Source organism: Aethalodelphis obliquidens, unplaced genomic scaffold, assembly GCF_003676395.1.
Source record: "Aethalodelphis obliquidens isolate GAN/ISIS:26980383/991018 unplaced genomic scaffold, ASM367639v1 scaffold45, whole genome shotgun sequence".
Taxonomy (NCBI): Eukaryota; Metazoa; Chordata; class Mammalia; order Artiodactyla; family Delphinidae; genus Aethalodelphis; species Aethalodelphis obliquidens.
In genome coordinates this window covers 5,034,209-5,061,651 of record NW_020837989.1, presented here as the reverse complement: position 1 = coordinate 5,061,651, position 27,443 = coordinate 5,034,209, and the positions used below count along the sequence as shown (strand labels likewise).

General features: G+C 45.0%; 1 protein-coding gene across 4 annotated transcripts in view; it reads left to right on the top strand.

Moving 5' to 3' along the window:
• The window catches only part of GRIA1 (glutamate ionotropic receptor AMPA type subunit 1), a 305,570-nt gene that overhangs the window by 257,213 nt on the left and 20,914 nt on the right, over window positions 1-27,443 (top strand). For all 4 annotated transcript variants that reach the window (XM_027081485.1, XM_027081484.1, XM_027081483.1 and 1 more), the window contains 2 exons: window positions 1,873-2,071; window positions 7,322-7,569. In XM_027081485.1, coding sequence (XP_026937286.1) covers window positions 1,873-2,071; window positions 7,322-7,569 — 447 coding nt within the window. The remainder of the gene's footprint in view (window positions 1-1,872; window positions 2,072-7,321; window positions 7,570-27,443) is intronic.

Sequence of the window (27,443 nt, the reverse complement as noted above, 5' to 3'; positions counted from 1 at the left end):
TCCTGATCTACTTATGTACGATTTCCAATCACACAGTCTCAGAGATGGGAGGGGTGTTAAGAGGAAGCAGTTGGTCTCTGGTCCCACGTGATGCTTGGCCTTTCCTCTGTCTGGCTTATTATTGTGTCCCCAGCGCTTAGTACCCTGGAGGACCAAGGGTAGGCACCAAGTACAACATCGCTATAAATAGTTCATCACTTGAACATCTTCAGAAACAGGGACACTCACTCTCATCCCCAGGAGAGCCACTGTTGTACTACCCTGCCCATCAAAAGTATCTTCCTCCTATTTAGATAGCATCCATTTCCTGCAACTTCTGCCAGATGCGCCTCACTCAGGTCACAAGGCACAGCCTCACATCAGACCTTCAGTGAACCTCTCTCTCCAAGCCTTTTCTTCCTGTAGAGTCTCCCCTCTTCCTGAAGCTGTTCTTCAAAGGACATCGTTTTGTTGCACTCTCCTGCTCTCATTCCTTTGAACAAGTCTCTTATTTCCCCCTTCCTGTGAAGCATCTAGGAACAGCGTTTTCTATATAGCAAGCAATAACAAGTATTCGCTGGACTTCTTGGGGTGAGCACTGTCTGCCTGAAGTGAAAAGGAGTCTCTCAGAAACCGAAACAAAGTAGAACAAACAGGAACATGGGAATAACACACAGAGGGCTGACAAAGTCTCAACAATCAAGCAAGCCAGCAGGCCTGGGTGTTGCTCCCAAGCCAGTAGGATCTGGGACTCTTGAGTTTCCTTATCCACAGAGCTCACGGTTTGGATTGGTGATTGCTCTCGATGTTAAGCATGAGGTTCTAGTTAAGCGTTGTCACCTCTGAGCTTGAGGCTGTCGGAGCACATGTTATAAAGGGCTTAAGGGCACAGCAGCTCCAGGATGACACTTCCTTAATAAACTGAGCAGCATGGAAGGAGTAATGGAATGCAAATAACTTTATCACTATCTGATTGAGTATGGCTCGATGCCATGTCTAGCCACCACATAAAATCACCCCATATAATATCTACATCATTGGTAACATCTTTGGGAAGCCCCGGACTTGAAGTCTCCCAGCCAAATCCAAACAATCACAGTGGAACTCTTGGCTGGTCACGTTTCTCTTCACAGTTTTGGGCATAAGAGAGAACAGGACCCAAAAATCAAGGATAACTTTCTTGTCTCACATATGATTGTCATATTTGCCATTTTGATCCAGATCAGACTATCCTTTGTCTTTTATTTCAGCCAAATTCTCTTTCTCTTTGATAAGGAGGAGAACCGTGCCTGCACTCAACAGTGACATTCCCCAAGGTGGCTGGACGGAGTGCTAGTGTTGTCTTTATTTGCAAAATGTTCTCCCTTCCCTTCCTTCTAATCCATCATTTTGGCGGCCTTTGCCAGCCAGGAGGGCAGTGGCGAGAAGGCAGTCTGGAAACATTTCTGTACATAATCAAATGTGTGCAACATCTGTGTAAAGTCATTGCGTTTATATATGTGTGCACATACATTTGGCATATATGCAACTGCTTGTAACAGGATGTTTATACATGTTTGTGATTTTTGCGGACAAACGTTGACATATCTGTGTCTTTGCTGGCATGTGTCTCGTGTCTCGATGTGTACGTATGTGTGAGAGTGAGCGTGAAGATGTACCTGCAGGGCAGTCTCACCCATGAAGGATGGCAACCCCACAGATCCTTACCCTCAGTAAGGAAGGAAAATGCACAGGAGACTCTGACGTTTGGATTCTCACACCCTGCTGACAGAAGAGAAGGGTGCAAGAGGGCTTGACAGCTCTGCTGATGGGCTGGGGCTGGCCCTCGGCCCCTCCCCACAGTCTTCTGTAATTGATTCTGTGCTTCTGACACCTCTTCCCTTTGGGCTGCAGGTCCCTGTCCGGCCGCATCGTTGGCGGCGTCTGGTGGTTCTTCACCTTGATCATCATCTCCTCCTACACAGCCAACCTGGCCGCCTTCCTGACCGTGGAGAGGATGGTATCTCCCATTGAGAGTGCCGAGGACCTAGCGAAGCAGACAGAAATCGCTTACGGGACCCTAGAAGCGGGATCCACGAAGGAGTTCTTCAGGGTAGGGACATCCCTTGTCCCAGGGCACTTCCACAAAAGGGAACCACTACTGTCAGTAAAATATCCTTCTCATTAGCATGAGATTATAGGCAACTGCTTAACTGAGCGTAAGTCAGGGAAACAGACATTTCTCAGCTTTCTACGGATCCCTGAGAAACCTTCATTTCTGCATTCGTGGAAACTTCAAAGCTCTTGCATTGAATTAGACCCTTTATGTATACCAGTCTGTGCCAAGTTCTCCGAGGGCTGCAAAGGATATGACATATAATTCCCTTCCTGCTCCTATAAGCACCTTCAGCCTTATTAGTAATTGATTAGGAACAGCGAGGAACAAGGTCCCAACCTGATGCCCTTTGTGTCCTCTCCTTGGAGACTTTGATGAATAAGGAGATGTTATATGGGAAATAATGACTCGACTAGGCGGTCTATTAAATAGTGCCAGGAGATACAGAAAATGTGAAGTGGGAGTAGAGGTGGTGGAGATGTCTTGTGGCTAGAGGCAAAATGAGAAAAATAATGTCGACCTCCAAGAGTCATTATGAGATGAAAAGAGATGGACATCTAAAATACAAGGAAACAAAGAACAATGAATGGGGGCTCCATTTCCCATTAGGGCTTCGGAGGGTGTAGGCAATTGAAAGCCATCCTGAAGGAGGGGTAGGGAGGGATTGTGGCCACAAAGGATAGACCTGTAAACATCTCTAGACATCATGAAACCAAGTTAGATCAGGGTACGCTAATTACATTCTAGGCAAAAGGAGCAACTTGAACAAATGCTCCAAAGCAAGAAAACCTGTAGTTCCCTGGACTTTGGAAATGTTTAGCACAGGGAGTTACCATATATTAATCAAATAAAAATAATAAACAATTGCTACCACTTCCTCAGCACATACTATGAACTGGGCCCTGTGCTAAGAAGCACACATTTCATGACTTATTTCATCTCATCAGAGGCAAGTTGGGGATTTGTTATCCCCATTTTACAAAGGAAGCTCAGAGAGGTAAAAGTAATTGCCCAAGGTCACACAGCCAATAAGGAGGAGGAGGAGAATACAGAGCTAGCCTCTGCATCGCCTCGGGCAAGAGGGTGGGGATTCTATGCAGACCCACTGGGTTCTCACTGCAGCTTCATGGAGCAAACCCCAGACTCTGAGTGAACCCACAGGGTGCTGTGTACAGCCTCTTGATCGTGGGCTCTGCGTTCTGTATGACAGGCAGAAGAGGGACCAAAGTCCTAACCATGGCTGATGGAGGTTCCAAGACTAAAATCATTCATTTTCAACATATTGGAGCAAGAAGGTAACTTACGGGTCACTTGGTCAGAGTCGTCATTTTAGAAAGAAACATGACTTGCTTAGGAGAACCCAACCAGTTAGTAGAAAAAGCACTTGTAATCTTGTTACAATTCTCTGACATCTTTAGCCTGCAACCAGAGTATGAAGGAGATGCCTGATATTTGTCCATAAAGCCAGTTCTATGCCCCAGGCCCTGCTGATGCAGTCGGGGAACCACCCAATCTGTCCACTCATTATATACCCATGATCTCCACCCCGGTACATTCGCATGTTACAGCCCCCGAAGCCCCTTCCCATCCATGGTCTCCTTTATGTTTCACCCGTGACCTAAGGCAGAACAGGGGTTGTGTGTCCACGTTGCAGGCAAGAATTTGAGATGCAGGGAATTCATGATGCAAGTGTCCGGGAGGGGTACAAAATCTGAATTTCCTCATTCCGACCCAAATATTCTTGCACTGAACCACACTGTTCTAATGGATGGTGTCATTAATAATTTTTTTTTAAAGATCGCTCAAGTTACTAGATAGGCCCATAGACAAATCCAGTCTAACCCTCCACTCTTGTAGTTGGGGAAAGTGAGGTCCAAAGAAGAAAATGTGCATGTCCTAGCTAATTCAGAGGCACAGCTAAGACTTAAGACTTCCACGTTCTGTTAATAACTATGGAAATACACATATTACTATCTCTTGTCCAGAGCACTGTGCTAGGCATTTAGAACCAAGGCAGTGCATATTCGACAAGCTCTGTGCCCTAGCCAGGCTTACTTCATTAGACTAGGCAAATAGGTTGTATCAACAGTTCACTCTGATTGGTCAAGAGTGCTTGCCTGGAGTTCTATGTTAACAGGGATTCTGAGGTCACATCGGGCTCAGTATGAAAGAATTCTTTAATTGCTATCAATGTCTGCCACGTATATAGGAAGGGAAACTGGTACCAAGCCAAACATGTATTAGGCATTTCTACCCTAAAGTCCAACCAGAAGAAAAGTCATAATTATTAGTAGTAATTGCACCACTTACGGAACACCTGCTACATGCCAGGCACTGGGGTATGCCCTTTACCACTTTGAAGTGTTCTATCCTCATATAATCTCCATGGCGACACTGTGTAGTGAGTCCATATTATCGCCATTGTCAGGAGAGAATTACTGAGGCTCAGAAAGGTTATGTTACTTGCCCAGAGTCCTGCAGCCAGTGAAACATAAAGCAGAAAACGAGGGAGACAGCTAGTCGTAGTGTAAAGGTACTAGGGGTGCAATCGGGAGATGAGGTTTTACTCCTCCTGGCCCTGCCACTAACAAGCTACATGACTTGGACAGTTCATTGCCACATTGTGGGCCTCGGTTTCTTCACCTGTAAAAAAAAAAAAAAAAAAAAAGAGTGCTGCTGACCCGATGTGTCCTGTGAGCCCTTCCATCTCTGTGACGCTGACCTTGAGAATTATCCCACCAGGACCTTGGTGGGTGGGGAGACAAGGTCACCTACCACCCCCATAAGGCAGAAGGAGGGAATAGGGCAACAAGAATTCTACTTCTGAACAGTCTGGCTTTTCATCCCCGTGGCAGCCCAGAGCTTCTCAGCAGCCCCAAGCCAGAGTCACTTAATCCACCGACAGTTTAATTAAGATGTGTGAAGGGCTGGGGGAGCTGCGGATGAGGAGAGAGATCCAGGAACAAATACCCCAAGCCTGTTTCCAATCCTCCCTGCCACTCGCATTGCCTTCGCATTCCTGGAGATGACATTTTCCTGATAGTTCTACTCTGAGCGACTGTGAGTGCAGCCTTGGCATTGGGGGCACTGGGGTGAGGCTGAGGGGACATATTAATTTTCTGCATACTGTGGCCCAGAGCGCTCTGCAGCTCTGCCTGTCAGCAGCCCAGTGTTCCCCCGCTGTGAGCATCCTGCCAGGTCACATTGCATCTTGCAATTGCCCTGCTGCGTGTCTTGCTGGTTTTGTGCCTGGAAGATGATCCGCAAATCTGGTCACAGCTGAATTTATCTATTTCCCTGTTTCCTGTGAGAGAATATTCAATACGTTGTAGATGCTACGATTGGTCTCGGATATTTCTTTCCCTAACTTTGATAATCCTCCCTCCCTTTTCTCCTTTCTTTTTTTTTTTTTCCTCACCTGGACACTGTTGCTTGAATGATAAATATTCACGTAAAGAACCAAATATTTCAAGCTAGCAAGGAACGTAAAGGTTACCATGTCCAAACTCCTTATAGAACAAATGAGGAAAGTTAGCAATAGAACCAAGACTATCACCCAGGGTTCCTCACCCCCAGGCCAGTGTCCTTCCCAGATTGTAAACCATCTAGTGAAACAAATCATCTCATTTATCTAATTATAGACTATCTTACAATTCACTCTACCGAACGCTTCCCTGACATTCTCAGTAACGATCTCCATTCATTTTTCCTTGAGACCTAGAGTTTTTCTGGGTCCAAATATCTTTATTGGCTCAAGCAACAAGCTAACTGCATATCAATATTTTGCCAACGCTTGTTGATATCAAGAAAATAAACCTGATATTGTGTGCAAAGAATAATGACATATTGCATGTATAATGATAATTTTATACTAAAGAAATCTGTAATCTATATATCAACCACTAGATTACATAGGTGGCCTAACTCTAGTATTAACTGTCTTTAGAAAAATAGTCCCTTACGTGAGTTTAACACTTGTCCATTTACAAAGCATTTTCAAAAGCCAGATACCAGTAGCCCTAAAATACATCTACCTGTTGGGGAAAGGATGCTTTTTAGGAAGAGCATCACATGTGAGAGGGTGGATTTGTGGTCCTAGACCATGGGCCCTCACTAAGAACCTACTAGATAGATGCAAGGTTAGACTCTGTGCAGGACCCACAGAAGGGAAGACGTCCTCTACCCTCAGGTAGTGTTCACAAACTTGAGACCTAAGCCCAGGTGTGAATGGCTCTCAATCCTAAAAGTCTAGCTTGGACATGCAGTGAGTGCCTGGACAATGTGTCCTAGAGGAACATCAGTCCTCACAATATTCCTTCTAAAGTGAGGGCCACACAGCCCATACAGATGAATCACCTAGGGAACTTCTGAAGAAGATTTATTCTAGGCTCCATCCAACACCTGCTGCATCAGAATCTCTAGATTTAGAGCCAGGGGGTCTGCATATTTACAGTCTCTATACATGATTCTGGTGCCCACTAGAGTTTGAGAACTACTGTCCTTGGAACAGAGATAGTCTCAGAATACGCAGGATTGTTCTGATCTGTGAGATGCTGAGTAGGATGTGGCTGGAGAGAACCAACATATCCAGGGGAGTGAACAAATGAGGCAAAGTCACAAAGGAAGGAAGGCCCAAAATGAGTTCAGGAGGAAATGAGGAAAGCAGCTTGGCTGGAGGTAGAGGCTTTTGAAATGTAAGCAGAAGACAGTATTAAGTCCCAAGTTATTAACTTGATCAGACAACAATTTGCATTCTGAGGGCCAGTCTTGCAATACGGGATGACTGGAACTTGGCACCTATGATCTATTAGAAATTCTTTAGTGTTGTCCTTTAACGATGAAATCAGACTCCACCTATATCGTCAGCTCTCCACTTCTTCAGGGCTCTGTGAATATGACCTTATTGAACAACAGGTAGGTCCTCTGATGTCTTGAAAAGTCAGACAGAGCCCCAGTTTCTTAACTCTCCCCATATTTAAGAGGGCTATAACTATCAGCAGTAATTAAAAGATTCTGAGTTCTCCTATTCATTCTGTATTTGCAAGATATTTGTACTTTGAAGCCTACTGGTACTAATTAGAGCCTCTTATTTTGCAATCACCGATAATTTGTTTCTTCCTGAGCTAATCTCGCTCATGAATGTGTGATCAAGCCACACTTGGCTCTTCATTATTGTGTGTGGGCCGACCTCCATGCCACCACGCACAGCCAGCGCTTAATTCCAGCTTCGTTCCTGTCCCCTGCCAGAGGTCTAAAATCGCCGTGTTTGAGAAGATGTGGACGTACATGAAGTCAGCAGAACCATCTGTGTTTGTGCGGACCACGGAGGAGGGGATGATCCGAGTAAGGAAATCCAAAGGCAAATACGCCTACCTTCTAGAGTCCACCATGAATGAGTATATTGAGCAGCGGAAACCCTGTGACACCATGAAAGTGGGAGGTAACTTGGATTCCAAAGGCTATGGCATTGCGACGCCCAAGGGGTCTGCCCTAAGGTAAGTAGCCAAGATCTGCTTCCTTGGTACTCCCTCTCCCCTCCCTACCTCAGAAAGGAAGCTGCTGTGCCTGCCACATGGCTCCAGGGCCACAGTGGGAGCTGTCAAGAGGTCTCTTCTTAGACACCTGTGGGCCTGGGAGATACCAGCCACCCAAGACCTTCAGCCCTGAGGTTGGAAATTGACCCGGTGGCCTCAGCTTGCTCTGACTGTTGCTGCCCATGTGTCCCCTTCCCACGCCTCGCCTTACCCCTCCAAGTGGTAAACACTGATGAACCTTGTGTTTCTGTTGTGTGATCTGTAACACACCATCCTTTACCAGACACCTCCACATCCTACTAGGCCACGAACAGGGCTCTCCAGCAACCTGGATTCTTTGACAGCAGGTGGTTTGTAATGTTTGTCTCCAAAGAAGCAAGTACATGGTCCAAATGAAAAATCAAGTCATTTGAGTCCTGAGATTCCAGCTGTGGAAATCAAAACAGCACCAAGCGAGTGGTCGCACCCATTCTTTCCTAGATGCTGATGTCTTTAGCAAGAAACAGGTATTTAAGTAAAGAAGCAAAGTGGACTTTATTTTCACATAAAGAAGCTCTGGTATACATTCCAAACAGCTAAGGCAGAGTCCTGTAAAATTAAAGTCAAAACACCTAGATTTAACTCTGGGATTTACTACTGACTGTCTTACAAAAGGTGAGACATATCATCTCCCGACCTTCAGTATCCTCATCTATAAAGAGAGGATAACCATCGCATCCTTTCCTAGGTCCAAAGTGGTTTTAAGTTCAAATGGGATCATCTATATAGAAGGTAAATGAAAGCAATAGTGTAACGTCACCTGTAAGACACTGTGTCAATTACAGAGTGATTAAATCACTTTAGGGAAGGGTAGCATTCAAGGAAAGGTGAGACTGTTTTAAAAGGTTGTAAAAAGATGGAGAGAGGTTCCTAACCCATTTTGACATGACATCCAGAGCCACCTCTGCCTCCACTTCATTCATTTATTCCAATAATATTGATCCCTACAACCTTCTAGGCACTAGGCTAGGAGCTGCAGCTACAGTTTGGGGGTAAGACATACATAGTCCGGGTCCCATGGAACTACATTCTTGCAGGGAAGAAAGGCATTAAACAGATGATTATTGTTTAATGGTTCATGACAATTATGATACTCTATAAAAGGGGACCTAGAGGACACCTACTTCCAGCAATTTGGCAGAATAAAACCCCCACTATTAAACACCTAGATATGCTGGAGAAAGATATAACAAATACACTTTTAAATGCAAGTTAAGAAATCTCTAGGTCAAAAAGGGAAAAGGAAACCAAAACCACAGTAAAAAGCATAAACTAATTATTCTGGGTCTGCCCTAAGCAAGGCAAAGTTATAAATTATGTGACAACATACATGAGCAAGAATAAGAAGTACAAGTAAAAACATAAAAGTAATCAAAAATACTTTTAAAAGAAAAAGACACTATCATAAAAGATAAGATGTATTTGGAAAAGTATCAATTAGGACTTACAGAAGTGAAAAAAAATGTAGTCATTAATATAAAACCTCAATTTTAAAAGAGTTAAACAGCAAATCAGAGTTGAAGAGAAAATTAGTGCACTAGAAAAAAATAGGAGACGATTCCCTAGAATATCACACAGAGAGATAAAAAGATAGAAAATATACCAAAGAGGCTAAGAGACATGAGACAGAAAAAAATGCCAGGTGCGTCTTCTTTAAGTTCCATATGGAGACAAGAGACGATGAAGTAGAGGTAATATATGAACGGAATTTTCCAAAATTTATGGATAACATAAATACTCAGATTCAAAAATTATGAGTCCCAAGCAGGATAAACAGATGAAAATCAGCAGCTGATTCAACTGAAACTGCAGAACAATGAAGACACAGAGAAGATCTCAAATACACCCAGAGATAACAAGGTCCAACTGGTGTGCAGGATAGGTAGGATGTGGCTGAGAAGACTTTTCCAAGGATGCTTTTTTTCCAAGCTGAAATATGACAGATTAACAGGAGCTAACTAAGTATAGTGAGGGGAGAGGAAGAGAAGAACAGTCCAGGCAGAGGGAACAGAACGTGCAGAGACTCTAACTAAAAGAAGCTAAGTACTCCTGGAGCACGGGTAATAAAGAGGAGAAAAAGTTAAGCTACGATTGGAGAATAATGAAATGCAGACAGATTTTGTACAGGATTTTTGTCCGTATTTGAAGAGCAATGAAAATACATTGAAGAATTGTAAGCAACTGTCCAAATATCAGGAAATAACGATATCTGTAGGAGTGTAAAAATAATTGTATGTGACCTAATAAAGGGAAACCAAATAGCCCAGTATTTATTAATCATGCATTTCTGTCTGCAAGAACTTAAAAATCTCTTTGTACAAGTTTAGGCAAAGTTCAAAGGGGATTCAGAGGATAGTGGTTGGCAAGGAAAGAAACTTTTAGGTCTTATAGAACATCACCCTAGAAAGGCCCAAAGTAGAGAATGAGTTCTTATAGGTCCAGGAACACCAACGATGCTGCAGTATTACAATTAATGAAGGCTTTATGGGTCAGGGACATCATTTGATCTAAATATTTAGATGCAAAGTTGAAAAAAAAAAAAAGGCTACAGAAGGTGACACGATTTGCCCACTCAATACATTACTTCCACCACCCTACCCTATCCATGGGTGCCTGGAACATGGTGACAAACTCAGTAATGTGAACGTAAATCTCCGGTCATCTGGGACTCAAATTACTTCCCACTACGATAAAAGCTACCATTGAGTGACTGCCTACCACATGCCACACGCTGTGCTATGTGCAGTGTTTCCTATCCTCTTAATTTCCCTATGAAGTACCATTATCCCCATTTTACAGATGAGGAAACGGTGGCACAGAATTAAGTTACTTGACCAGGTGGACACAGCTAATAAAGGAGCCAGATTTCAAGCCCAGTCAGTCTGACTCCAGAGCCCGTGGATGTACTTACTCTCTGGGCTGGGCATTATGACTGACAACACTGTTAAAGGCAGGACACCGAACTTATGCCAGGTTGCCAGCACCTATTATACTGGGCAAACAATCACCGTCAACTCAAAAATTAAAAATGCAGACTTTTGGAGCCCAGGGCATCCACTCACCACTCTGAAGGCAAAAGACAGTGATAGTGAATGCTCACTTTAATGCCCTTCTTCTTTAACGCACCACTTCTTTGAGCAGTAACACTGCCTTTATGGGTTTTGCATGCCCAAAGATTCTTTCTGGTGTAAATATTGAAAATAGTTCAACTCTATAATAAATAAATACCTAATTCTATTGCTTACATCTCTGTGAGACATAACAAGTCATTTATTGATTTTGAGAAAGAAAGAGAAAGGGAAAGAGACATGAAAAGGAACATCTTCCAGATAAGATCACAGATGGTTGATGTGCAAGTCAAGAATACCTAAATGGGGCTTCCCTGGCGGCGCAGTGGTTGGGAGTCCACCTGCCGATGCGGGGGACACGGGTTCATGCCCCGGTCCGGGAAGATCCCACATGCTGAGAAGCGGCTGGGCCCGTGAGCCATGGCCGCTGAGCCTGCGCGTCCGGAGACTGTGCTCCGCAACGGGAGAAGCCACAACAGTGAGAGGCCCACGTACCGCAAAAAAAAAAAAAAAAAAGAATACCTAAATGGAGCCCACATGGCCCCAGCTCTCTCCCAATGCTCCTTTCTCTCCATTGGCAACCTTTATGAGAGCCACGGGGCTCCCTGACTCAAAAACAGAAGAGCAACGCTCATCCTAAGAGAGCCTTGGGTTTCTGGCCTGGGAACGTCCCTCTTCGCCTACTTCTCATCTCAGCAATAAAAGGAGTCATTCTAGCAACCAGCAGTGTAGCGGTCCCATGAAACATATCATTGCAAAATGGTTACAGAAAATATGAGTAACCACACATGCACGCCCACAGTCCAGCCCGGCTTCCTTCAGGTCTCTGTCTCACATGCCCCAAATGATGCTGACTCCCCAAGTCATGGTCAAACACCAAAGAGTCATGGCAAGCCAAATGCCACAGACACATGTGCCTGATGCAACAATCTTAGATTCACTGATCTGATCCCAGCAAACCATTCTGCATGACAGAGGTGGAAAATGAGGAGAAGAGTGAAGGGGTAGGACATGATACCTCTGTTCCCCACTGAAAAGGGGCTTAAATGTGCTTAAAGAGGATATGGCAGAGGAAATCAATGTTGTCTTCAGAATATTTAGAATTGTAGAAAATACCTTTTCAAAGACTGTCTAGTCATTCACAAAGTTGCAGACTCTTTAGGAGTGTTTTACACTACAGACCTTGCAAACTTCTCTTCTGCCCTGTGAAAGGTGGGGCTTTGGCTGCCCTCACAAGGCAGATGTACTCCAGACTTAGGGCCAGTGCCCACAGCCAGAAAGGACCTCCCTGGCGGTCCCCTGCACCACTCTCCATAAAGCCAGATCTGACCACACCTGTGGGGCGTTCGCTCCCTTCCAGCCTGCCTGGAAAAAGGTCCAGGTTCCTCCAAGGCAGATCACCCAGCTCTGCCCCAGAAGGTCAGAGAGCCGACATCTAAGGCCCAAGTGTTCCTCTAAAACTTGCCAAGTCTACTTGGCAGAGGCCAGGCTTGTCCCTACAGAGCATTAAAAGGCTGTGGCAGTGACAGAATGGCATTTGTCTCTTCTGCTCTGGAAACAAATACTCAGGAAGCAAGGTGGTTCCATGCTTGATTTTCCATTTGGACAGGTGGTGTTTCTTTGAAACAGATGCTGTTTGTTGGCCGTCACTGCATGCTTGGGATTGGGTGAGGGGCTGGATTTCGTTTCCGAAGCCCTGAGGTTGTGGATAAAGACCTACGCAGCCAATGCCGGTCACTAGGGAAAGGGAATAGGTAAATCCACTAATTGTGATCTATTGGCCCTTCTGGTGCCAACTCAATGTATCTGCTGGTCTGAACTGAAGTCTCTTGTCTTTATTATGATAAAGACTCCCTTCAGTTAGAGACGATGTATTCAAATTTCCTAACTAAGGGAGCATGACCCCTGTTTTACCCATTCAAGAAGGAATCCACACCAGGTGGGCCTGAGTTAAAATCTCATCTAATGACTCTCCTTCACAAACCATCTATCGGGAGTTTAATGGATTTGCTAAGAGTTATACCCTAATCGGGACATTGGTCAAAGTCTGGTCTTTAACTGTGACTGTGGTTCCGCGGCGTCTTCTCTGGTCCCTGTGATCATGACGTGTTTGTGTTCTGTCACGTGTCTTATCCATGCCAGACGTGTGAGCCAAGGTGACAGGAGGAGCACAGTGCAGCCTTCTCCTACAGCTTAGTGGGTGTGGGTCTAAGACCCACTCCCTGGGCTTTGCATGCAGCTTCACAGATTCCTTTCCAAATATGTATCTTCTCCACACAAAGGACTGTGCGCTGCACTTCAGGGGGCAGTGGTGAGAGGGAAGCGATCCCAGCCCCTCAGTGATGCACAGTCAAGCACAGCTCATGAGCCGTATTACACAGATACCCGTTATTCTGCTCAGTGCCCTAACAGATCTGGGAACACTCAAGAGCACAGTCCACATCTGAATGGGAGGATTTCCAAAAGTTTCGAGGCCAAGGTGACATCCAAGTTAGGCCCTGGAGAAACTGTGATAGATGAGAAGTAAGGACAGGGAACTCCAGATGGAGGGGACAGAATAACAACAAACACAGCGGTGGGAAATCATAGGGCCTGTTTTCAGGAACAAGAATCCACTTTAACTAGAGAATGCATTAATAAGTAAGAGCGACTGGCTGTGGTCACAGTGCAAAGGATTTCAAAAGTCGCTCTATTTTTTATCTGATGTCAGTAGAGGTCATGGAAGGCCACTGATGGAGGGACCACGATCAGACAGACTCCCGAAGATGATGCTGGCAGTGGTTTGCGACGAGAACCAGAGAGGAGGCTCACAGGCAGGGAGGTCATTTAAAAAGCCATTGTGGTCATTTTGGGAGGCGATAATGAACGTGGTTACAGATCATAATGAGATGGGGACAGATGGAAGAAGCGGCTCTATGTTTGTCATCAGTCATAGCCTTTCCTTTAAGACTTGGCAGTTTGGGAAAGAACTCTGTTATGGGAGCTTTCTGGGACTTCTGTGTTCCTGCTTCAGGACTACCCAGGTACAAAGTGATTCAGGCAAGGACAGAAAATGGGCAGATGTGTCCCCACCTCAACTTCACCTCTGGGGCACCTAGAAGATTGAGGAAAGCATCTCTGGGAGGGGTACAGAATTCCTGGCACACAAGCAAGAATGATAGAGGCTGCCAATTACCCCTACCTTCCTCCTACTGCACTGTATCTTGTCTATATCTATTTTATTTTTTAATCGGAAATAAGCTCAAGATTGCTCATCAACAGTTTAGTTTCAATCGTTTTCCTACTGAATAGATTTTTCTCCCTTCACACAACCCTAGGCTGGAAAATATCTCCTAAGAACCACTCGTCTGTATTGGCGTCTGGCTAAAACAGAAGAGGGAGGTCAAGGCCATGACTTAGGAAGAAACGTCACAAGGTTTTACGGGGAGTGGTCTCACTTCCAGGGGTTGAGGGTCTCCCAGCTGCCCACCTCCATACTGGGACCACGTGACATGATTGTATCTTCAAGGCCGTTGAGAAGGGTTTTCCACTTTTAGGGAATCACCCTGACCCAGAATGTCACTGGGAAACAAATAAGCAAGTGACGTCTTGGTGGTGTTGAATCTATTGCCATAAAAGAACAATATCCCAATTTTAGTATGCATTAAAATCTTCTACGGAAGCTGGTTGAAAATGCCCCTTTCTAGACTCTGATTCCTGAGATTCCTGATTCTGCAGGTGCAGGTAGGGTCCAGAAATGTGCAAGTTCCACAAGTCTGCTCGGTGATTCTGTTAGAGGTGCACAGCAGTCCACTTTGGGAGGCAAGGTTAGACGTCAGGGAAGAGAGATGTACGTGTTTTCTGAGGAAGCAGTGGCTTGGGAAGAAAAGGAAGATTAATATAATGGGAGAATGACAGGGACACTGCATTGAACAGTGTCAAAATCATGATCCTTGGAGTCAAACTGCCTCAATTCAAGGTCAAGGGCCATTAATTTACCAGCAGTTTGACCTAGCTTCGTGAGTCACTATAACTTTATGAGCCTCTGTTTTCTCTTCTGTAAAATTGGAGTAATAACAATTCACTGCAGTTGCTCTGAGTTTTGACGAAATAACATAAAGTGCTTGTCACAGAGGGTACTTATTAATGTTAATTCTCTACCCCTATCCTCCTCCCATTAGACCTACCAGAAAGTCACTTTTGAGCCAAATAACTTATTTTTTCCTTCTTTGTGAAACCAACTGTGTTCATGAGAAGTACACATGAGCCCCACCCTCAGCCCCCTACACTGGCTGCATTAGAAATAAAATGTCTCTCTGAGAACAACTTGTGATCCACCCCCACAGAGAACACACTAAAAAAAAAAAAAAAACCTGATATTTCTTTCTCTCCCTCCCTCCCACCCTATTCCCATAGTATGGTATTGGTGCAGGGCCCACTGCTGAGAATAAATGCAGTATGTCCCAGGGAAATGACAGTCCCTTTCAATTGGTCCTTGCCTCCTGATGGGTAGCCAGGGATGCTTGTTGTCATGGTAACCCCCTGAACTCTGTGACCCAGGTCGGGCCTGATCAGAGACAAAGGTCTCCAAGCAGAAAGGCTGGATTCGCCTGTATCCTCAGAAGAGCTGGAGAGAAAGGAAGAGAGGGAGGGAATCAGGGGATAAAAAGGGAGAGAGAAAAAAAGAAGGGAGGGACAAAGAGGCAATCAGAAAGTGTGTGTGTGTACGTGTGTGTATGTGTGTGTTTGAAAAGAGACTGGAGGTTTGCCAGAGGAGGGCTGCATCAATACAGAAGCTTCTCGGGTCAGGACACGTGGGATGGCTCAGAGAGAGTACCAAGAAAGCCTGCTAGGAGACTGGCGCAGCAACCCAGCGCACAAGCCCGGGCGGGGGATGGGGGCGTGATTTAGCCTTTTAGTGGTGATGCTAAGACCTATTGTTAACATTTCTCAAGCACTGACTCATCCCAGGCACTTCTCTGAAGTATGTGATGCGCACTAGCTTATGTAATCCTAACAACGACCCTGGGAAGGTAATATTGCTTTCATCTTAATTGTACAATTCAGGAAACTGAGGCAGAGAGAGGTTACGGAACTTGCCCAGGGTGACCTGGTGTGGAAACTGGAGAGCTGGATTTTCAACCCAGCCAGCCTGACCCCAGGTTGGGATCTTCCCAACCGTGTGAGGCAAGCGTGGACGTAAGGAGGGAAACTATCAGGAAGGGATGATTATTTGGAGGAAAAAGATCATTTATCCTCCCCCCAACACCTACACGCAACTTAGTCCCACCCAATCAATATACAAATAAGAAAAGTGAGGCTCCATGAAGGGAGGTGCCTACACTGCCTGAATCCCTAAGGAATCCTTCCTCCCTTCTGCACTCTTTGCATGGGGGAGGCACACAGTGCAAGGGGCAGGGTCACATCACAGGCTGACGTCATGACCCCCTGCCTAACAGCAGAAAGGGGCACACTCGTTGCTTGTTAAGCTTCCCTACCTGCCCATGACAGACTGAAACAAAAACACCCCTAAAGCATTTTATGCTTCCAGAAACTCTGCAGAGCTTTTGATGGAGTTCAACAATGAAAAGCAGACCACTTTAGCCTGACTTTACCATAAGTGTACGGGCGGGGGGCGGGGCGAGGAGTTGTGTATTCATTTCATACCTGCTGTGTACCTACTGTGACGTATGAAATGAATACATATGAAACGAATGCATTCAGCACCCTAGCGATGTCCAATCAGTCATCCCTCTCTCATTTTTTGACTTAGGCATTATCATTTTCCTTCACAGGCGAGGAAGCTAAGATTCAGAGAGGTGATGTTTTGCCCAGGTTCTCAAAGTGACTTGTGGGACAGGGCTTAACTACAAACCCTGATTCCCAAACCCTTCTTTCTTCCACACCTCCCCTCCGTGCTAACAGAGGCATCCTCCCCTGCCTCTGTCAACTTGTAAGATGGCATTCTGAAAACGTCAGGGGAAATGAGACACCAGGTCCATTTGCACTCCACAGCCAAAGCACTCCTTCCTGAAGCACTGGGCTAGGCTGCAGCTCCACGGTGCAAGATTTATTTTGGAGGGTCCTGGCGGCATCCCAAAGACAGACGCGCACTTACTCCTGTTAGGGCTCCGTTTCTACCGTGCCTGGTGGAGAAGCTCGTAAATGGCAGAGCAACACATTAAGGAGAGACAGGAGGAATGTGGAGAGTGCAAGGTGACAAGGATGGATCTGGGGAGATGAACCCCACGGGAAATGAATGGCCTTGACCGCGAGAACAGCAGCCCAGCGCGGGCTGTGATTTGCCTGCCCAAGCACTGCATTCTCCCGCTGATACACAAATTGTACGTTGCTTTAAGAGGCTGATGCTGTCAAAAGTAGCACCTCTTTTCTCCCTGTCTCAACCTCCCCCCCTCCCCCTGCCTCTCTTCCCCTCAGCAACTTTTTTCCAGACTTGCCCAGCCTTTTGCCTTTTCTGAGAAGGCAGCTGCTGTTACACAAAGGCAGACCAGGACAGGGAAGGTCTGGATACCCGTCCCAGCTCTGTCACTCAGGGCTCGTGGGTGTGGGAAACAATGTGCTTTGTGTGGATCAGACCCTGTTCAAACCTTGTCTCCCATATTTACAACCCGTGTGATCTTGGGAAAGTAACAGTAAGCAGTGTGGACCACTGACTGATCACTGGGGCCCTGAAGTTAGGGCTGAGTATGAATCACGGGCTGCCAGTTAATGACAAAAGGCGCTCAGGCACTTCACCTCCCAAAGCCTTGACTTTCCCAAATATAACAACCGAAGGTAGCACTCACATAAACTTCGGCGGTTGTTAAATGGGATCACATGAATGTGCCACAGTGCCTGGAACATACTAAAGTGACTAAGAAGTGTTGACTGTCATTATTTAATCCCTCTGAGGCTTAGTTTTCTCATCTTCCAAATGGGGATCCTAAAACAGGCTCCCCAGGATTGTCTTGAGAATAAATAAAATCACTTAGGAAGAGCTCATGGTGCATCGGGAGTTCTTGGATGTTAATCCCCTTTGCTGGTCAACTTCCCCCTCAACTTGCTGCTTCCCCTCGACACTCACCATCTATTCTATTAGTTTGGGGATCCATCCAAATAAGTGGTGAGTGCCTTCTCTGGGCCAGACCTCTCTTGGCTTCTTTTCATTGCAGTGGGGCAGAAATTGCAGGATACCAGGGAACAGAAATGTTCAAATGTATAGCTTCATTCCCTTTACACTCGGTACCACAAACGTTCGGCTAATAGCCACATTGCTTCCAACCATTTGTCCGGAAGTAGAAAGAAAAGGTAGGGGTAGTCCTGAGTTGAGCGCTTGCACGGAAATTCTGGGCCACCTGTTTCAGGAATGTTTTATGAGTGGCCCTGTGGGCTGGGATCATGGCTGGATCATCATATCTAATCAGCATCTCTCTATGGAGAGTAAGGGACAAAGGCCCAGGTGAATCCCTAAGCAAAGGAGCCACTTCCTCCCAACTAGATGGAGGTAGTAAGCCAGCAGTTCTCAAACAAAAGAAAGTCAGGCAGGGAAATTTACATATATTATTCATCCCTCCTCAGCACAGACATCTAGCAAAAGAAGAGCATAATGGCCTCTTAATCATATTCCCTATTCCCATGGGAATGAAATTTATTCCTCTGGAAGAACATTAAAAACAAAAAAAACATAGCACTATTTTTAGTTTTTTAAGGAACCTCCATACTGTTCTCCATAGTGGCTGTGCCAATTTACATTCCCACCAACAGTGCAAGAGGGTTCCCTTTTCTCCACACCCTCTCCAGCATTTATTGTTTCTAGATTTTTGATGATGGCCATTCTGACCGGTATGAGATGATACCTCATTGTAGTTTTGATTTGAATTTTTCTAATGATTAATGATGTTGAGCATTCTTTCATGTGTTTGTTTGCAGTCTGTTTATCTTCTTCGGAGAAATGTCTATTTAGGTCTTCTGCCCATTTTTGGATTGGCTTGTTTTTTTCTTATTGAGCTGCAGGAGCTGCTTGTAAATTTTGGAGATTAATCCTTTGTCAGTTGCTTCATTTGCAAATATTTTCTCCCATTCTGAGTGTTGTCTTTTGGTCTTGTATATGGTTTCCTTTGCTGTGCAAAAGCTTTGAAGTTTCATTAGGTCCCATTTGTTTATTTTTGCTTTTATTTTCATTTCTCTAGGAGGTGAGTCAAAAAGGATCTTGCTGTGATTTGTGTCATAGAGTGTTCTGCCTATGTTTTCCTCTAAGAGTTTGATAATGTCTGGCCTTACATTTGGGTCTTCAATCCATTTAGAGTTTATTTTTGTGTATGGTGTTAGGGAGTGTTCTAATTTCATTCTTTTACATGTAGCTGTCCAGTTTTCCCAGCACCACTTATTGAAGAGGCTGTCTTTTCTCCACTGTATATTCTTGCCTCCCTACCATACGACCCAGCAATCCCACTATTGGGCATATACCCTGAGAAAACCATAATTCAAAAAGAGTCATGTACCAAAATGTTCATTGCAGCTCTATTTACAATAGCCAGGACATGAAAGCAATCTAAGTGTCCATCAACAGATGAATGGATAAAGAAGATGTGGCACATATATACAATGGAATATTACTCACCCATAAAGAGAAACGAAATTGAGTTATTTGTATGTAGTGAGGTGGATGGACCTAGAGTCTGTCATACAGAGTGAAGTTAAGTCAGAAAGAGAAAAATACCGTATGCTAACACATATATATGGAATCTAAAAAGAAAAAAAATATGTCATGAAGAACCTAGGGGCAAGACAGGAACAAAGATGCAGACCTACTAGAGAATAGACTTGAGGATACAGGGAGGGGGAAGGGTAAGCTGGGACAAAGTGAGAGAGCGGCATGTACATATGTACACTACCAAACGTAAAACAGATAGCTCGTGGGAAGCAGCCGCATAGCACAGGGAGGTCAGCTCGGTGCTTTGTGACCACCCAGAGGGGTAGGATAGGGAGGGTGGGAGGGAGGGAGGCGCAAGAAGGAAGAGATATGGGGACATATGTATATGTATAACTGATTCACTTTGTTATAAAGCAGAAACTAACACACCATTATAAAGCAATTATACTCCAATAAAGATGTTAAAAAAAAAAATCATAGTACTAGTCAAGCCAGTCTCCTTGAGTCCCATAAACACTACTTTTCCCCACTCCAGTCTCTTTCCTCTTACTGCTTTTTATTTCTCCCCACCTATAATTCAAGGTACAGTTCAGTAAAGCAAGGGCCAACTGTCCCACAGAACCTAAGAAAAAATTTACTTTGTAGGAAACTCCTATTGATTGCATATCACATGGACTGATTTCTACCCAGCCAACTTCCATGTATACTGTGACTTTATGAGCAGGTTATCAAGTCAGCTGGTGTGTTTGCTCTGCCTACTTCAGAGAACCAGGAAATACTAGTCCTGTTGCATAGGCCATATAATACAAATTAAATTAATCAACTCTTAAAGGGACTTAATAGTGCCTTTCACTGTTACCAGTGATTATCCTAGCAGCAGTATGAAAGTATATGACCGTGATCATGCAGCTGAACTCTACCAACATCCCCCGTATAGTAACCTCAAAGCACTAAAGTAAGTACTTTTAAGGAAAGCAAAGAGGGAGAAATCATGACAGTGGCACTCCTAAGATTAGATCCCAAAATCTATCGCAGAGACTGCAGCTTACATGCCCCCGGGGGCCAGGAAAAGAAAATGAATGAAATGGACCAGGGGAAACCCGTATGTGGTTTCTTCATTTTCAACAGAGGCATGAGGAAACAAAACCACAGTTTAGGGTAAATAATAATTACAGTTAATATTTATTGAGCACTTGCTATATATGACAAGACCCTCTAAATCCGCATATGCATTCCCTAATTCATGTAATCCCCTCACAAAAACCCAATGACGTAGGTATTATTAAGAACCTCATTTTAGGGCTTCCCTGGTGGCGCAGTGGTTGAGTCCGCCTGCCGATGCAGGGGACATGGGTTTGTGCCCCGGTCCGGGAAGATCCCACATGCCGCGGAGCGGCTGGGCCTGTGAGCCATGGCCGCTGGGCCTGCACGTCCGGAGCCTGTGTTGTGCTCCGCAATGGGAGAGGCCACAACAGTGAGAGGCGCGCATACCGCCAAAAAAAAAAAAAACCTCATTTTACAGATAAACAATCAGTGGCACAGAGACGTTAAGTAAATTATCAAAGGTCATACAGGTAGCAGATGGCCAAACCACAATTTGAACCTAGGCAGTCCAGCTTCAGAGCCTGTGCTCTTATCCATTACACTACGCTGTAGGTGGAGAAGTGACGGTCTCTGGGGTATCCTAGGACATGGTGGGGCCTTAGTGAACGAAAGAGTATATGCCTATCTAGAGGGGATGGCCTCCACTCAGTTCTCGTCTAATATTGCCATATGGGAATATTGCCAGATCTTCTCATTTTTCAAAAGAAACTAGTAATCGTGATTTTTGTGTGAACTACTGAAATTTTTGAGTGCTGTCCCAGTGAAGGGAGAAGGAAAGAAAGGAGATACAACCCAGTAACAACTAACACTAATCCAAAGAAGAGAGGAAGTACCATAAAGACAGAGAGATAGATGGACAAATAGATCCACTGACTGAACAATCAATAGGTAAGGCAACGTGGGAAAACCATGCAGGTAGGGGTTAATACCTTGCCCTTTCCCAGGGTGGAAGTTCTAGCAAGGCCTCTAGCACGAAGCAGCAGTCCCTGAACAGGGCCTTGAACCAGTGGGGAGAACATCTACGAGCAAGATGGGGAGAAAAGTATTTCAGGTAAAAGACACAGCAAGCATACAGTACAAGAGTGAAAGAGATGGTAATTCATGCATTCTTTTTCCATCTGTGTTATCACTGTTTTTCTGCAAGGGAATCATTTTCTCATAGAAAATCTCTCATGGAATCCCATTATACAAGATACTTAGTCATAGAGCTGCTAAAGGAAGAGATGAGGGGCTGGAGGTGGAAGTGGAAAGGGGGAGGAGATAGAGATAGAGATAGAGAGATAGAGAGATAGAGAGATAGATAGAGAGAGAGAGAGAGAGAGAGAGAGAGAGAGAGAGAGAGAGAGAGAGCACTGGAGACAGGTTCAGGCCCGGGGTGGGGACATGGGAGATGACAGCGTGCCTTTCTTCCCCAGGCGCCATTCTCTATAACTGGAGGAGATCATTCGCCTACATTATGACCTTTATGTATTTTGAAGTCCACAAGTAAATAATAGTCCTGCTGGTCTGCCCAACATTCTTTTCACATTGACATCTGTCTTCCGCTGGCCAGTCCTTAGAACGAGCCCAGCTTTTCTTCTTTTCACTGAACCAGAGGTGGCCAAGATGAGGCCAGTGGCTGGCTCTCATCCTGAATGGTGTTTCCACTCCCTCTGTTAATGGTGGGAAGACTTTCATTCATTCCCTCCGTTATCTTTTGGCAAGCATCTCCGAGGTGTCTGACACAGAGCTATGTGCCTGCTGCTGGCAGATGGTCCTACGTTACGAGACCAGATGTGGTTTACTGTGAGCTGCCACGAACTGGTGATACCTGTATCTCACGTTATGGGGTGGCCTGGGGATCAAACATGCCTTCAAAATGCTTTCTGTCTGTAGAAACCCTGGCTGGAGGGGCCAGACCTCAGGTCCCCATCTGGATCTCTGTGCTGCATCAGGTAATCTTAGCCACAGGACCCTAAAGAAAGTTACAGGGCCAGAAACACATATCACACATGTAAAACTAGTATGCAGTTTCTGGAGGTTCAAGAAACATGCGGTATAACATATATCTTAGAAATTTAAAACCACTCCTTCATTCAGCAAACATGTATCAAACAGCTACTGTGTTAGCTATCATGCTGGGAGCAGGGCCCCTACCATTAAAGAGATCTCAGTCTAGCTGGAGGAGTAAATGATGGATAATGAAGTCATGAGTCTGCTGTATTTGGATGGCAAGTACAGCAGGAAAGAAAGGAAGGCTAGATCCATTCTGCCTGGGCCATTACAGAAAGCACTGCAGAGAACAACATACATTAGCCGCTTGAAAGATGAATAGGTTCCACAGCGGCAAAGTGTGCTATGCAGAACATGTACCAACCCACAGGGGTATGGCTTTCACGGCACATCCAGTCCAGCCACTTGAATTTGTCTAGAATTAATCTCAAAGCACTTTCACATCTGTCACCTCATTTGATTCTCACAATACAGGCAGCTGGGGCAAGAGAATTATTCCCATTTTACAAGTGGAAAACTCAGGTGCCGTTGTTAGGGTGACCAGCTGTCCTGGTTTGCCCAGCTCTGAGCAGGTTCCCACAATGTGGGACTTTCAGTGTTAAAACCAGGAAAGTCCCAGGCCAACAGGGACTAGGTATAGTTACAGGACTTGTCGGATAACTTGATCAGAGATGACTGAGGGACTCAAATCAGGCCTTTGGACTCTTTCCTCCAACCCCAAGTGGAGAGAGAAGAGAGTGTGCTATATGTGTTTTTGCTTTGTTTTTTTTTCCTTTTAAACCAATTCCTTCGTGTTGTTTTGTAGAGTTAGAAAACAAAGACAAAACCTCTGTGTTCTGACTGACTCACTGCCTGACCAACACTCCTGCTCCTAAGATCACAGAACTGTCTGTCCCTTGGGTACACTCAAGAGGGGAAACTACCTGGAATGGCCACAGCTGTGAAGGCAACTCTGACCCTTAAGAAGACCTGGGGATGCCTGCATTTTAATGGAGGCCCCTGATATAACCCCAGTAACTCTTTATTTCCTTCCACTTGGAAGGTCATTGGTTAACCTCTCCCACTTCACCCACCACCCCAAGCTACTGGACCGGAAGAGTCCTACGGACCCTTCGCTTTTTGCCCAGTGATGGTGTTTGCCTTAGATGGTCCACGCTGACGATGTCACAGACTAGACTATGGACAGAAGGGGTCTTAGAGACCACTGTCCAAAAGGGAGACGATTAAGAGAGTGCCGTCCAGACCCAGGTCTCCAAACACCCAGTCCTATCCTAGACTCAACCACGCATCCCCACCTGCCCCAGGCATGGCAGGTCAGGCAAGCTTCGTTTCTTGCCAAAGCTCTGGCCTCTCACTCCCAGCAAAATGAACCTGGTTTGATCTCGACAAAGGAACAGAAACAACCAGAGAAGGTTTCTCCCCAAAACTCTCAGCAGAAGCGGTGTTCTCCTCCTCCTCTGCAGGCCATGGCCGTACGAAGGGAAAAGTGTGCGGGAGGTGGCTGGGCCTCCTGCAGAGAGCACCCTGGGCCTTGGAAGCCCCCAGCCCCATGGAAGGAAGAGTTACAATGACCATACTCGCCTGCATATTGACCTTTATCCAGTGCACGGAAATTCCCACTCTTCATGGCTCCCCCTAAATGTCTTCAAATCTCACTCATCAGTAGCTACACTCCCCCTTCCTGAGGGCAGATGCAGAGCCCCTTGAAGCCTCTTCTCCTGGAAGCCCAGTGGTTCCCAGCCTAGAGAGATCACAAACCATCAATGCCCAAAAAGGAAATGGGGGTGGCGTGGGACACTTGACAGTTTTTTATCTCACCAAGGAAAGATACGAAAAGAAACAAAACAAAAAATTACCGTCTCTCCTCAACATCATTTAGGAAGAAATGTGTTAACACTAAAAAAAAGAAAGCAAATCATCAGCTGCACACAAAGGATTGTCGTTTCAATGGAAAACTTCGGCTCTCTGGAAACTGATTATGCAACCCTCCCTTTCCTCATTTTCCCAGTGATTAGTAAAAACTTCATCACAAATTGGCGTGGCTCATTGGACCAGCCTCCTGGGACCCACTGACTGAATCCCAACTTTGCCTCTCATGCATGAATTCCCTCCATGTTTTTCCTGACAAGGAGTCGTCCCACCAACCATGTCTTACCTAATTGATACTTTTCAAATAACAATTTCCAGAGCTTCTTAGGAAGAAGTTAGAGCTTCTTAGGAGCTCTAACAGCTCCTAAGTTTGCCACCCTACTGAGCAGCAATCTGTGTCCCTGTGGCTTTGTCTCCCTGATCGAATACTGCCCTCCAGCATCTCAGAGAATAAATCTAATTCCTCCTCCACTGACAACCAATCCCAAGTTTCCAAGCGAGCCCTGTTTACTTTGCAGTGACCTATCATCTCCATTATCCCTGGATCCAGGGTTACAACTTTTGATGTTGTCTGTTTCTCTTACATGAGTCATTACACTGGGTAATTAATTGATGCCTATTGACTTAGTACTGAGTGCTTAATATAGAAGGGCTGCTGGTCTGAGGCTCCTCCCTGCTTAAACACCTTCCATATCTCCCTGGCCCACAGGTAAAACGTTGACTTCTTAGTATAGAATTCAAGGATGTTCACAGGTGGGACTCAGCAGTTGTAACCTCATCTCCCAGAAATTCCCCTCATCATGACCACACTCCCTCCCCAGGCCCTGTAATTCCTGTCTCAGGGCTTCTGATATCCCTTTTCCCTTGGCACAGAGGACTCCCTGAAGGTTTTCTCACTTCCACCCACTATCAGAACTAACCTCTCTCTCTTTTCTGGTACTTCCATACCCCTTGCTGTAAAATCAGATTTAGCCTTCCATGGACTATTGAGAAGCTTTTCCACCTCCCACACTAGACTGTACATTCCTTGAAAGATGAGGTTTGTAACTTCATTCCTACTAATTACTTAGCACAGTACTTGACACTTAATTGGCCCTCATAAATATTTGGGGAGCTGACCCAAAGACATCGACTCTTTACTCCAAAGGCTTTATAATCAAGTGAAAGGCTAAGGCTAATAATACACATGAAACAATGGTGGGCAGAGCAATGAATTGATTGCTAGGTGCCAGGGAATTTTAAAGGAAAGGTCAAGGAGAAATCAAGTGTTCAAGGAAAACGTGAGGAGCATTGTAGGGCAACCAGATATTAAGAAAGAATTAAGGAGAACAGGAAGATGCACGTGCATAGCAGCAGGAGGAAACACACTGGTTGAAGGAGAGCAGGATGCCTAGAAGCCTAGTCTGATTAAAACTGAAGCTTCCTTGGGACTTCCCTGGCGGTCCAGTGGTTAAGATTCCGGCTTCCCCTGCAGGGGGCGCAGGTTCAATCTCTGGTTGGGGAACTAAGATCCTGCGTGCCCCAAGGCGCAGTCAAAAAAAACAAAACAGAACAAAACATCCGAAGCGCCCTTTGGAGGAGAAGTCAAGCATATCAGTGCAGGCTGAGCATCAACTCCAAGGGCTGTTTAATACAACACTGCTAAGATGCTTGAATTCAAGGTTCTGAGGGCAAGAGTGGAAGTGTGGACAACTGCTTTAGAACTGAGGGCCCGAATTCAATCTTTAGCTTTTCATAAGTTGAGGCCAGTTAAAATCATCTGAAATATCTCCCCTGGCTGTTTTCGCTTTTTCCAAACTTTAAAATCCCTGCAAGTATATGATAATATACTTCTTCACAGTGGCAAAGTTGAATACACTGAAACTTTGTAATGAGTACAAAGTCATCCTAAAGATTATATTTCCAGAATTCCAACTTCTCTCTCCCCAAGATTTCCAAAGATAATTCATTGATTCAAAGGCTCCCCTGGACCCATCAGCTCCTGTGGCTGAGGGTCAGGGCTCAGGAAGTTGAGGGTGTCTTCTGCTCACTGGCCCTCTTGGGGAGCGAATGTCATGCACGTCACCATGTCCGCGATTACAGGCCTAGCTGCGTTCCCTGACGACCCAGGACCATCACCACCCTTATACTGAGCATCTGTCCAAATCTGGGAATTTTCAGATGACTCTGACTCTGCCGAATTAGGACCATACCTGATTCTGTTTTGTTTGCTTTATGTTTCTTTGTTTCTTTGTTTTTCTCAATTCCAAGCACAGGATTTGGCATAAGAAAAGTTCAGCTAGAGATCTGGTTACTCAAACAAGTAAATGTCATAACTAACATCAATATTTGAGCCCTTTATAAATGCCTTGCTAAGGTCCTTGCAGTTCTGTTTTTTTATTCAAATTACAGAAGAAAATAAGGACAATGTGTCTAAATTCATTCTGAAATGTCGTCCTTACTGTTTCTTTGACTCTTCCAGGGTCATCCATTCAATTAGAGGGAGGTGATGCTAGATGGTGGTTGCTCTCTTTAAACATTTTTGTTTAGCAAAGTTAACACACGTCTGTGTTAGTTCTTCCACCTGCACTATATTTTTTCCTCATCCATGAAATCTAGATGTCTGGAAACTACTGCTAGTCTGGAGCATGGCCTCTGCTATCCAGGACCCTGGATTTTGCACGTATCTCGGTTCTTATCTTATTAAGTTCTTGGCTTTTATTTTCCTGTAATAGTTTTAGAAGGGACTATTTTGCAATCAGATTTATACCTCTTTAACTTCTATTTTGAACATGTTGTGCATAACCTTTTCTTGAGGATACTATCATTATCGGTTTTCAACGGCATTGGTTTACAATATGGTGGATCTTCTGGAAAACACATATTATAGGACAGTTTGCCAGAACCAGAACCCAAGTGATCATCATTCTAGGACCATCATTTTTGTCGGAAGGAAGGAAGGAATGGAGGGAGGGAGGGAGGGAGGAAAAAAAGGAAAGGAAAAAAGAGTCAAGTTGTAAATTAGCATCCTATGAAACGGCCTCTGAGGAGGTTTTCCTCCTTTGCTGCCTTTGCTCTGCTGTGGCCTTGGAGAATAGAGATCCTTGGGTGTCACTGCTGTGGGCAAAATAAAAGTTTTAGAAATGACTGGG